This window comes from Amblyomma maculatum, chromosome 6 (assembly GCF_055883805.1).
Source record: "Amblyomma maculatum isolate TAMU_Amacu chromosome 6, ASM5588380v1, whole genome shotgun sequence".
Classification (NCBI taxonomy): Eukaryota; Metazoa; Arthropoda; class Arachnida; order Ixodida; family Ixodidae; genus Amblyomma; species Amblyomma maculatum.
Window position 1 is genome coordinate 55,630,592 of NC_139349.1, and position 13,753 is coordinate 55,644,344.

Sequence of the window (13,753 nt, forward strand, 5' to 3'; positions counted from 1 at the left end):
TTTATTGCAGCTCAAATCTTTATTTTTAAGCGTGTGTTAATTTATAAAAACAGAAAAATATAGTTTGAGCCTCAACCACTCGAATTTTGGATAATTCCAGCTGCTCTGCTTGGTTTGGCCAAGTTCCGATATCAGTATAAAAAAAAGCCCGTCAATTCGAACGCAAGTCGGTTCCGCCATGGATAACAACTCGAGTTTTGTATAGTTCGCACATCTTTTCTGGTCTTGTGATTTGAATTAACGAGCTGTTACTGTACTTCAGTGCTCTGTGTGTGTGTTTTTTTACCAAACTTTATACTGTGCAGTTTTGTTATTTTGTATCTAGTCTTTAGCCTGTACTATTGCAGGCTGTTGTGGTGGCATGGCCTCATCAGGCATTTTGCCAGTTCCTTTTATGTCACCTGACAGTGCTTAACAGTTGTCATCAATAAACCAGATCTTCCCGACTCTTTCTGGAGAGAGGAGTAGCCCCGCATGTTTAACTTTCTCTGATATTCTTCATGGGGGATGGTGAATTCAATTCAATCACCTTTTTTATTAAAGTATCAACATCTAATGAAATGAAAATAAATGTCAATACGGTGCACCTACAGATTGGTAGTGTGACCATTGCTTACTCCAATCTTTGTCTAACAGGGCAGCCAGAGCGTGTGTTTTTTTGTTACTGGCAATTTCTCTAAGCATGGTGGGTAATTGGAAGCATCCTTGACCTTTTACTCCCCAAAATATAAAGGAATAAAAACAAATTTCTTCTTATGCTGGGTAAAGAGTACCCATACTCAAAGCCAATGTATCAATAATTTTTTAGTGTTCTTAGGGTTTTACATATCCATCCGTATGTCAAGAATTCGTAAAAGTTATTGATGGTGCATTTTGTTCTGTGTGAAAGATCAACTCAAAAGTCCCCAAGAGTAGACTGTCCTCGTTCAATGTACTCCTATTTCTCCCACAACAGCTGTCCAGAAACGAGCTGTCGTCGCACGTTGACTGAAAGTAGTACTTTCACACCCCCTTTTCCTTCAAATAGCTTCCCCAAATGCTGACTACTGAGAACCTAATATCAAACCCTGTATGCAAGTTCCACGCAATGAGCATGGAAATGGTATATCGCGAATTTGCGACTTTGAGCATTAACACACAAGAAGCCTTGCTAGGTGGTGTATAGTAAAGCTAAGAGCTAGAAGAAACGTTAATTCTTTACAATGTTATGCTATACTATACATATTGAAAGATGATTGAAACATCCTCGTGTGAAAGTTAGAAACTAAAGCCAAACACTAACAATGAGCAAGGGAAAATGCAGGGAGGTATACTGCTATTTTGAGGATCTCCTAAGTGCAAACAACTGGAACATGCCAGATCTCTGCATTCATTTGAGTATAGAATCACGATCGTGCTCTGAACACAGTTTTATTGAAATACAGCCAATTTCAATAAAAGCAACACGAACTGCTGATGCACTTCAGAGAGCCCCAATTGGTCAAAATTAATCCAAACCCATTGATTGTGGCGTCTCTTGTAGCCCAGATGCAGCTCCAAGGCACTAAGCCACATGTAACAATCAAAAGACATTCAAACTTCAAACACACAGGGAATGCCAGTCTGAGAACTTTTATTCCCCTTTTTTTCCCTCCCTGCACGCATGATGAGCACAACAGTAGCGAGTAGAAAAAGGACCACACTGTCGTAAAGGTTTATCTTCAACTCCACTTTTGCCCAGCGGGTACAGAGATCTCTTTTTAAGTGCCATACACTGAGCAGTGATCACACTTGTACATGGCTAAGGAGCACATCAAACAGCCAAACAGGCTTTGGCCACGTGATAGGCAAGTAACAGCAAGATAGAAAATGTGTAAAAATATATAGCAAAGCACACTGTCCTGGACACACAGCAAAGTTAAAAATGGAAAAACTTTTCCAGTGGAAGGTAGCCATGGAGAGATGAAAAAGCCAAAGGGTAATTCGAGCAGAAGCGAGAAAAGATTACAAATTTTCTTTTTTTTTGCAGCTTTAAAGAAGGGGGGGGGGGGAATAAGGAAGTGCTTTTCAATTGCACGGTGCTTACATCTGCATTAATGTGGTAGATTTGGCAAAAGTGAGAAATGGGCACAGCGAAGATGTTCTTGGGGGCACTTTTCAGCTGCACAACAATGTCTGAAGTGCTGAGAGAATGAAGGTTGCACATCCTAAGTGCATTGATTAAATGTGGGGTTGTATATATACTCTGTACATGTGGGCCTCAAGTTTGGGCACTTTATTATTGTTTGGCCAAACAGCTTTTGACTGGCACACAAGAAGCAAGTTTCTCATTCTGCAATTTCAAAGGCTTCACTACGCTGTGATTTGGCTTGTGCGTGATATAGATTCCTAACTCTGCACTCTAGGCACATGTACGCACGCTTCTACTGGTGAGCTTGCTTGAGTAACAGGCTGCCCTCATAAACTTATACTGTTCTGGAAAAGGCTTCAGATATCTGTAAACGTGCCTCACACCAATGAAAATGCTCCGGTTGCTCACATATCTTGGCAGCATGCCAGATGACCAACACAGCATTCCTACTCTAAACAGTATGACACCACTCTATTACAGCGCTTTATTAGAGGCACACCAGGCAAGAATTGTATTTCACACTAAGTTTGCTGCTAACTTCTATCCAATACAGCACCTACCTACTCTATTGCAGTTCTGGGGACAAAAGCTTGACCTCCCTATTATCATAAAAAATTGACGAACGTTTTGATTTACTTAATGTCTTGCATAGCTAATATTTCCAAATGGGCTCGCTTTTGTATGGTTGTGCAATAAAGAGCAATAAGCAGAGCTTCAACAACATCTGCGCATTCTGAAAGAGGATATGCTGCCTACCCCTCATTTTAACTGAACTGCATCACCAGGTTTAACTATCTTAAGCTGGGAATTTAGAACTGCCATTTTGCTGAAACCTCGGCGTCGTGGCAATGGACATTGAAATTCATATGCGTGCTCTCAGCTTCCATTTTGTACAGATGGGGAAGTCAATTTCAGCAATTTAAATGTACACTGAAGGGCTAGTTAAGAACAAATTTTGGTATATCATGTTCATTAACTGTACGAAAATATAATGCCATATTTATTGCCATGAGAAGCTTACACAGACGGCTTTTTTTAATTCCTAGAAGAAGAAAAATTTCACTGAGTCATAGAAAAGCACAATTTCTGAATAATTTTAAACAGCCCTGAACAAACTTGGGTTGTAGGAGGCTGTGTTGTCATGACACAAAAATAAAAGTTTTTTCTGCACCCCGGTTTGTAGCAAAATTAATTTTCAGAAGTGCATATATGCATGTCATAGTTCCTTGACCTTCACTGATCAGCAGAATGCTCACTATACGATAACTAGCAATGGCCTGTTTTCTACCAACGTTTAAGCATGCCGGTGTTTACACTAATTCATACATCCAAGCTACATATAGGCACGATCCTCTATACACGTAAAGAATGCAATGGTATTTCTGCAGGGCTTTTCACATGTCTGATGACTGTCTTGGATGTCAAAGCTGTAGATTTGTAGAGCTGGAAATATTTGACAAAGTGCAGTTCAAGGTCGGACTCCAGCCTAACTTTGCAGACTTGCAGTAAAGTTGTGTTGACGAGTTATGGTTTCATGTAATCAACAATCAGGCAGGGCATAGCCCAAGGATAGTCCTGCTGTAACATACTGGAATCTAAAAAACATGCCATTAATATGATGAAAGCAGTGGTGCAGACAATTATGATATTGCACGATACTGCTCTGATTTATCAAGTATGTAACAGATGCACCAACGAACAAGGAAGAAGAAAAGTGACCTTCAGCACAAGAGCAAAAGAGATGTTTTGCATTGTTTCTTTGTTTACCGGTCAGCAACTCTATTTTCATATTTGTGGCGTGATCTATCTCAGCTAGGCCTTTGGTTTCACTGCAAAGATTTGTATTTCTGTACACTTTAAAAATTCATATAACATTTTTTTTTTTAATTTTTTACCAATGGTAACACAAGCAAATAACAAGATAAAGATATATTTTAATTTAAATATCATGAAGTGTACGCAAAGTGAATTTTGTCACATGAATTCAAGAACTAGCAGATGGCATATTGCATAACTGCAATGGAGAGTGCCTTGCAATGCACCTTGGATAACCAAATAGCTATTGCTTGAAAATTACCCATGAGCAGTGTCTTGTAAACAATATGCCTATTGCATGCATAAACAACCACTTATTACTGCTAGAAGTATCATATGTTTGCAGACGAATGGGACAAGAGCTACTAGAAGTATTGTCTGCTTGCAGACGCATGGGAAAAGAGCTACTAGAAGTATCGTCTGCTTGCAGACGCATGGGGAAAGAGCTACTAGAAGTATCATCTGCTTGCAGACGCATGGGAAAAGAGCTGGCGCAAGCACTGTCATATATTAATGATCTGATGAAACTTTGGCAACTGTTAAAACAGCATTCTCTGGGCCTGCACAGGCGAAGATTAGCTCTTATAGTGACCACATTCAGCAACAGTCAAATGCAGAAGTCTAACACTGAGCACAGTTTGTTTACATGAGCATGTGCTGGTCCTCGGCAGGCATTTTACAGCAAGGAAGCCACACAAGTACAAAAATCAAGTACGCACTGTACAGACTGCACATCTATTATCCTAAAGAGTAGTGAATCCAAGAGGAACATCTATTGGGAAAAACTAAATAATGTACAATAATAACGTCTGTGCACTAAACACCGATCACATATATTCACGTGCTTGAGCATGGCAGCCTGCCTGGTTGTTCAAAACTACTTGGCAATAATTGCAGTATTACTATAACAATTCCCTCCGAAACATGAGACAGCATGGAGTAAAGGAAGTATAATATTACCCACTGAAGGGAAGAACAGAGTATGTTTCTTGGCTACAAATATAGCGACTAATGTTCTGCAGACAAACAACACTACTTGTTTGGAGTGTCACAAGAATGTCCGTAAGCTGTTACTCTTGTATTGAAATGAGGCACACAAGCTCTAGTGGTATCCAGCTTTCTGGACTGGGCTGTAGCAATCAAACATGTCAAGCTTCTCAGCAATTTAAAGTTTAAGATCTATTTATTCTGCCAATGAATCACTATAACGCGCAACGTTAGGTAAATGCCAAGTTAGGCATAGTTTACAACGCTATGCAACAGAGATGAAGAAGAAAAATATGCACTCACAAAAGGCAGCATGTTCTGAACAACCAAAAAGACAAGGTTCATTTTTACTGCATTTCTAAAATAAACTACTATGTCGTAATCAAGGGCCTCAAGGCTTCCAATATTCTTCTGCTCTGTGCAGTCTTATGCACGTCTGTTACCTATTCAGTAGTTGCTCAATGTATACAAAAAATGCCTTGTAACTAACGCACCGACCAATTTGCAGTACAATTGTTACACCACTCGCATAGTATTTTGGTCAGCTTCTGAAATGTTTCCCTGTTTTATATGCTTGACCTGATTCCGAGCTAAGTAACAAAACAAAGCATGGACTACAGCATGAGTGAACATAGCCAGGGTGTTCTGAAAATAACTGCGGTATGTCCAAGTGTGCTTTGAAACCATGCGCCAATTTTAATTCAGCTAGACTGACTTTTGTGAAACTACCATAGGCACAGAGAGGTCTCTCTGCACTAACATCAAATAGGTACAACACAGTTGGCAAAGTGTGCAATATTCATTAAAAAAAAGGGTGCACAAGCTACTGTCAAACAGCACTGGACCTTTCTGACTGGGCCTCTCCAAGATGCTCAAATACCAGCTCTTGTCACTACTGCCAAAATCATTTGCACACAAAAAAAGAACAGCGTGAACACATTGCACTCTCCACAGAAGACGGTGTGATTGGTTGGGCACAAAGCAGTAACATACTGCCCCATACTGCATCAGCTATACAAAACCATCCCCAGGAAGCAACAGCTGCTCTAACAAGTTCTAGCTTCAATACAGAGATGAACAGCAAAGACAAGGCGCAATTTTCAGATTCAACAGCTTGCATCGGTGTTTTCGTCACAGAGACAAGATTGCCCCCCTGACGGTGATTTGATGCAGTCAGGCTCTCTCGAAACAAACATCTTTGTCAGCCTATTAGTATCAAAGAATTGAAACAGTTGAAACTAAAGAAATGCTGACGATTAACTTTTCATTATGATTACACTGACAACAGGAAGCCTGCGATCGTCTTTGATTTAGTGTGTTTCACTATCAAGCCAAGGCAGCCAGACTCACTATTGTAAATGTGTATTTCATAACGCTAACATAAAACTACACTTTTCTCCTTTATGATAGATCACAACACTCAGTGAAGTGGCAAACCGGTTGGGCAAGGCCTTAGGCACGCTGCTAAGCATGGCCGAAGGCCTATATGTTTAGTTGTCTGATGGTGACAGCACAGCACTACTACTGGTGATAAAATGGAATAGTAGGCTGGTGCAGCTCATGACTGGCAATCCACCTCTTCAAATGTTGAGCTCATCGAGAGAAGCAAAAATCCCAGGGGCCATCCAAGCGTTACCGGTAGCATAGACCTCACGAGGAGGTTGGCGGGGTAAGGAGGACGCAACATTCAGTGCCTGGGTACGGTGGCAGGTTGAGCTCGTACTTTGCTGCCAGGGCCGGAGGCACGAAGCGGCCACCAAGCCAATGCAGGCGGCCCTTGAAGTGGCGGCTGCACTGTTTCGGTGCTGTCAGGGACACCAGGCAGTCAGGCTGCAGGGCATCTGCATCGCCTCCAGTCTCCACATCCCAACCTTGCCACAAAGCAGGAACAAGGTGCAAAATTAGTTATTGGCCATTTTTTTTTTTTTCCTTAGTGCTGGTTTGTCTTCTGAATTATGCTAAAATTATGAGAAGACAGTGGTGCCTCTTGCACGCATCATTATTAGCAATTCGAAGCTCTATTTATTGTAGACTTGGCAGCTGTGGCGCCTGTTATTTCTGGCAATCTGTACCTTCTGGTGTAATATTTAAACTAAACTGCAACCTAAAGGAAACCAGAGTTGTGTTCTTTTTGCGATAAAGATCTGAACAGGTGCATGTGCAAGTCAACCAAGGTCACTGAAACAGCTGCAATATGGAAGGTGTCTAGGTGGAAAGCTGTTGCTATGATGAAAGAAAAAAAGCACAAGAAGATACTTCCATAAATGCATAAGAATCCTTTCATGCCAACGGCTGCTTACTACATGCGCCTATAGGCTAAAAATGCTGCAGTATCTTACCTAGATCCTGAACCTGAAGCTTGTGCAGCAAGAAATAGCAGCATTTAGTCCTAAGCCCCAACCTTTAGAGGGAGGCTAAGAACAAATATGGTAGCTGGCCTTCATCAACAAGCGGTATCGTTAAAATCACAGAGACCACGCTGACTGAAAACAGCTTATTTTATAAAAGTAGGGAAAGGCAGAACACTGTACAGAAGACACCTTTACCAGCTTATTTCACAAGTGAAAATGGATGCATCGAGAGAAAATAAATTTCGCTCGCAAATCCCAGAGATGCTCAATTGCCATTCACTTCAAAACAGCTGCAATTCGTCCTTTTAAAAAAAAAAAATACATCATGAGTTTGAGTCGACTGGTAGCAAGATTACTAAACTCCTTGTGCCAAACAGACATCAAATTAGCATGACAAGAAGGATGCACAGAATAAATTTTTACCAAGAATAATAATTGAATAAACTTGTTCTCATGGTCCCTCTAAATTTAATGGGCAGCACATATATGTGCATGTTACTTATTTTTTAAACCTTTTACACTCGATCAAAGCTTCCAATATTCTGAGCACCTTAGAGCTTCATACTCGTACGTTATCTCTATTGTGCCAACGTAGGCGGGCTGCATCTGCGACGTTTCCCTGCTGTTTCTTTATGTTCGCAAAGCCTTCAGTGCATAAAAAAACAGCACACTTGTATGTAGTTGGCAGCTCGAAAACTATTCCTTTAACGCAGTGGTGTGTGAATATTCAAAATTTTGAATATAAACCGAGTATGTTTGTTACCTGATTCGTATTCTAAAAACTGATATTTGAAATGTTCTGAATGTTAGAAATTTAACGCATATTCGAAAAATTACCGAATACACCGAAAATTTCCAAATTCACCACACTGTGCGCTTCACCACAACGCTTGGTTGCGTCGGCTCTGCAGTGAAGTATCCTCAAAATGCAACGGGAGGGTTTTGTGAAGAGAAACCTTCTTTTGCAAAGAAGGCCTCCCTGACAGTGCGCAAAGCAAAGCGACCAATGGAAGCTGAAAAAAACGGCGTTCTCGCTTAAGTTTAACCTCAAACGCAAGTAACCACCGTGCATGTGTTCATCAGATACAATTACTGCGATGCAAACAGTTTTCAGCAGTTTTCTCAGCCCCATTCATTAATTCGAGCTTTCGGTTAATTCAGACATTTTTTTTTTTCTGGTCCATTGAAGGCCGAATTAATGAGAGTTTATTACATTCAGCAGAAAAAAATGAAAGCCCCACCTGGTTTCATGCAGCACCTTCCTGTACAAAAAAAAAAAAAGGTACACAAAGTTCTATATAAAATTTATGCACAATTTTTCCAGTAAGGTATACAACTATGTGCAATTCTAGTTTAATTTTATTTGCAAACACCACGTGAATCCTGAAACACATAAGATGAACAATGTTTTAAATTTTCCAGTCTTTTTGTTTTTCTCTGATCAGGTGTTCGATATTCGAGGGCATTTTTTTCTCACATTTGTATTTTATTCTTACTAAAAAAAAATCAGTATTCGCACATCGCTAATTTGATGTCAAGGCAGGACTGAAACCTAAACCATAAATGAGGCCAGATATATGCCTGAACTAATTGATGTAATAATATTCCAAAACAAGCTCCATCCCCATTTGATCGCATAACCACAGAAAGCTGTCCCCTATTATAGCACAATTTTTTATAATCTTGCTATGATTTCTTGTAGATATTGTAAATGCACATTATTTGGTTCCTGCATTCCTTCATTTTTGTTGCTACTGATTTTTCCTGTTCTTTTTTCTTCTCAGTGAACTGCTGCTGCTATTTTTTTGTTTACATTTCAATGCTCCAAACCCAGCCAATGTGCTTTGGTACCTCTTTCTGTATATTCATCGATTTACAGTATTACTGACCAAATAAATGTTCATGTAAATAATTAAAGACTGAATGGTTAAAAATATTTCATTTAATTGTAGCTCAAGCTTAAACTGCCCACTTTCAAAACTTGCACAGATGACTAGCTAGCTTATTACTATTACCAACAGGTTGCTGCCACTGGAAAACCCTTAAATCCTCTAGTGCTGCCTTTGCCTCTTGCTTCAGCGGTGAAACCATACCTTTGAATTTTAATCCACAATAAACAAGCAAGAGGACATGGAAAGTGTGTGCGCGTGCGCTTGTGTGTATGTGTGTGCGTGTGTGTGTACGTGCGTGCGTGCATATGTGTATGGAACATAAGCAACTAAAACTATAATGTGCCAAAAGCAAGGTTTAATGCACCTGCTTTGTGGATCATGGAGTTTTTTCACCACTATAACTTTTTGAGAAGAAAGCATTACTTGACTGATTAATGATAAAGCAGCTGTATACAGTGACTATCAGATAACAACCATGAATGACTTTGTTTTAAGCTAATGTTACAGGAATTCTCTGTATTCATGGGGCTGGTTCAAACTTCCAGCACTATATAAACCCCTTAGTGGGTCTTTTTATAGCCCCATGAATGTCCTCTTGGCTGTAAATGGCGCCACCGTAAGCCCTTTTCATTGATAGGCAACACCACCGTAACAAATCAGACAGAAATGAACAGGAGATGCTGGGCTGCAGGAAATTTGTGAATTCATTCAAATTACCTCACATACAAATTGTCTAAATTGAAACTAATAGTAGCCAAGCGTTCACAGCTTTCAGGTCACATCTACCTCACCCCATCAGGGTGGTGGCGCTCGACTACTGTTCCCAAGGATGCGGGATCGAATCCGGGCCTCAGCGGCCGCTTTCTGGTGCAGGCGAAAAGCCAGGCCCATGTGCTGTGCAACGTCAGTGCACATTAAAGAACCCCAGGTGGTCGCAATTCCAGGAGTCCTCCACTACGGTGTCTCTCATAGCCTGAGTGCTTTGCGACGTTAAACCCCACAAACCAACAACTCTGTCTCTCAATTAATAAAATTAGCACAGAAAGCATCTCCTGAAACTGTGAAGCACATCATCAGCTGGGCTATACCTATTGCAGGGTGAAGACCTCTCCCATACTTCTCCTATTAACCCGGTCCTGCGCTAGCTGCGTCCACTTGACCCTTGTGAACTTCTTAACCTCGTCTGCCCACCTAAATGTCTGCCGGCCCCTGCTAAGCTTTCCGTTCCTTGGAATCCAATTTATTACCCTTAGCAACCACCAATTACTGTCTCTTTGTACTACATGCCCTGCCCATGCCCATTTCTTCTTCTTGATCTCCACTGGAATGTTATTAACTTGAGTTATTTCTCTAACCCACTCCGCACGCTTCTTACCTCTTAATTTTACACCTACCATAAAAAGAAAAGGAAAACTAAAAAACTGCAAACATTGTTTGTCTTGTGCATTTCAGAATTCACATGATATTTGTAAATAAAATTAAGCTGGAACTGCACAGAAGTGTATAAATACCCTGCTGAAAAATTCGGCATAAATTTCATACAGAATTTCGTGTACCATATATATATATATATATATATATATATATATATATTTGTACAGGAAGGAGCTGAATACCAATATCGGGGCAGTTAAGTCAATAGACCTACTAATGGGTTTATACAGAGCTGGACGTTTGAAAGAACCCCATGAATGCGGAGCATCCCTGCAGCATATATGCCATGCCTAATTCAGCAGTGCCAACTGCCACATAAGTGGATACCATGACTAGTAAACTGAAATTATGCATTCGTCTTAGGATATGTAAGGCTATACTATCCGGTATCGATTACGAAATATGTTTGAAGAATAGGCGCCTTCTGTTAAGGAAAACTCGATCAATCGAACAGACTTGACCTAGTGGGATTCCCTTAAATGTGGTGAATAAAGCAGTTAACACTAGTTCTTCAGAATGCTCATGCTCACCAGAGGGAATGTCAACGCTGACGACTGGGATCTTCACCTTCTTGATCTTGTCAAGCACATCGACAAACTCTGGTCGCACAGGAGGCTTGAAGCTGAAGCCAAACAGGGCATCCACCACCACATTGTACGAGTCGGCAATCAGCTGCGAGTCTGGCAGGAATGACAGGAAGGGCACCTCCATCTCCTGGCATTGCTTAGTGAGGTTTTGAAACAAGGGCTTGTTGGACTGCTTTGGGTAGAACACTGATGGCTCATAACCCTGCGTCAACGAAGAATGACAGGTATAGAGGTTTTTGCATCTGCTCATGTGTGCACCATAAAGATATAATGGCAGCTAGTTGCCTTTCATGCTTTTTTATCTTTGTTTCGTTTTAATAATGATTAGAATAATAGCAATTGAAAGGAGCCTCATATGTTAGGAAAAATAGAATAAAGTTTGCCCTGAAGTAAATCCCTTTTTTCTTCCAAATACGAGAGGGAATATGTAGACCAAAGAAAATGAAACTAAAGACGGGAGCTAAGAGCAGAAAATTTTTACTATGCTTGCTCTCTTTGTTCTATGCTTCATTTCCTTGATAAATTGTCACATTTCAGTTCCAGTTGCCCCGCTGCGGTGGTACAGTGTTTAAGATGCCCAACTACTGTGCCGGAGTACTCAGGTTCGATCCCGACTGACGGCGGCTGCATTTCGACGGAAGCAAAATGGAGAGGCATCCGTGTGCTGTGCGATGTTAATATACATAGTAAAGATCCCCGGGTGTGCGAAATTACTCCGTAACCCTCCACTACGGCTCCTCTTTCTATGTTTCCACTTTCACTCCCACCTTCCTCCCTTCCCTTAAAGAGTGGTTAAGGTATCCACAGAACAAGTGTGACAGATACTGCGCGCCTTTTCCTTCCTTGAACCAATTATTATTATTATTATTTCAGTCCCTGACTTGCCGTCAGGTGTCACGCAGTAGCGGCAATCTCCCAATGTCACCTATGCCACTGTCGAGTCCAATAAGCTTCAAAAATTTAGGTATTTCTTATCCTTCCCCTTGGCTTTCATATATCTAGCTTTAAAGACAACTTTATGACATGGCCAAAGGCCAAGGTGGTAAGAAAGTTGGGAACTCACAAAAATCTTGAGGTGCCTGGCGCAAACAAGCCCATCACCGCCGTTGTTGCCAGGTCCACAGCAGACAAGCACAGTGGCACCTTTGGTCATGGTTGCCTTAGGGTAGGACTTTGCGACTGCAGTAGCCACACTAAGACCTGCCAGTTCCATGAGCTGATCCACACTGTATGCATATTCTGAGAAGAGTTCTTGATCAATCTTGACGGCCTCTTCCTGGCTGCAAACAGAAGCACACATCAGACAGTTTATCGAGCTGTGCAAAGGTGATCATTTATTAAAAGCCTCTTCCTCTTGTGAGATGTTCACACCCTTGCAGGAAACTTTTTATCAGAATTCTGAAGTCACTTTGTGGCACAAAGTCTAAATTTGTGGCTTAATTCAATGCAAAGATAAGGCTAGTCTGATGGACTCAATGGTGTATCTTTTAAAGCTCTGCCCAAGGCAGGCTACAAAATAAGACAAGGACAAAGTAGGACAGTGTGATCTGTTTCCTTGTATGGCAGCTGTCTCGCACTTACTGTTTTCCCTCTCTTTGAGTTTTCTTTCTTTTTTTGTGTGTGTGTGGTCATGTGGATGCAAAACTGCTACATGTAATTACCCATGTGGAATATTTATACGTTTAAGAAAAAACAGACACCTAAGTACAAAGTTTAAAATATAAAACTGACCCAAATGCATAGTAAAGTAACTTCAACAAAGGAACTTGATGGTGATGAAGTCTGCGCTTCACAACAAAGAAAACTAGGAATGGGACAAAGTACTTTTCTTTATCCTGCTACATTCCCAGCACTCACTCTGACAAAGCCACAGTAATGTTTCAGCATATGCACATTCCAGAAAAATAAAACAGGATGACTAAATAAACAGGCACTAGGAAAAAATTTAACCACAGGGTACAACCTGGAATCCACCTTTTTCACAAAGCCGCTCTGCGCATGCGCGCCTCTCCGCTGGTTGAAAACAAACCACGAACTTCAGCTGCGCATGCGCAGTTCCTGGCTTCTGTGATCGGCGCAGCCGGAGCTGATCTCGGAGACCATGTAGAGTTAATATTCGTGACAGGCATATGCAACAGATGGCGCTAGCTGTCAAGAACACACAGCAATTTCGCTAGCGGCTGAGTTTCTCAAGGACGTTTTCAACCACTTCCAGACGGCGCCACATTTTGTGAAAAAGGCGAATTGAGGTCTCTTGCAGTACTTGCAGCACGCTCATGCACAGACAGCATGCGTCAAAACAACACTATATGCAAATGTACTTTTTGTGCCATTAAAGGTTTACTTAGGGTCTTTCTCTTTTTTACTCCTAAACATACAAACATTTCGGAAGCCAAAGCATCGGTAGATCTACCTGCAAGCTTCCTTTCAAGATCATCATTGTGCAGTTAATTTATCACTAGATAAGAAATTAGGAAAGGCTGTGGCACAATGAGGACGTGTCAATAGTAATGGTTTTTAAGGCTTACAATTACACAAGCATTAAAATGAGCGTGCGACAGTATAACTGATTAGCAT

General features: G+C 41.0%; 1 protein-coding gene across 5 annotated transcripts in view; it reads right to left on the reverse strand.

Annotated features, from left to right (window-relative positions):
- Nucleotides 1–1,595: 1,595 nt before the first annotated feature.
- Nucleotides 1,596–13,753, reverse strand: part of Naxe (NAD(P)HX epimerase) — a 33,719-nt gene continuing 21,561 nt past the window's right edge. For all 5 annotated transcript variants that reach the window (XM_084606723.1, XM_084606726.1, XM_084606728.1 and 2 more), the window contains 3 exons: nt 12,240–12,456; nt 11,120–11,378; nt 1,596–6,783 (listed from right to left, as the gene is read on the reverse strand). In XM_084606723.1, the coding sequence (XP_084462849.1) occupies nt 6,563–6,783; nt 11,120–11,378; nt 12,240–12,456 (697 nt within the window). In that variant the 3' untranslated portion in view covers nt 1,596–6,562. The remainder of the gene's footprint in view (nt 6,784–11,119; nt 11,379–12,239; nt 12,457–13,753) is intronic.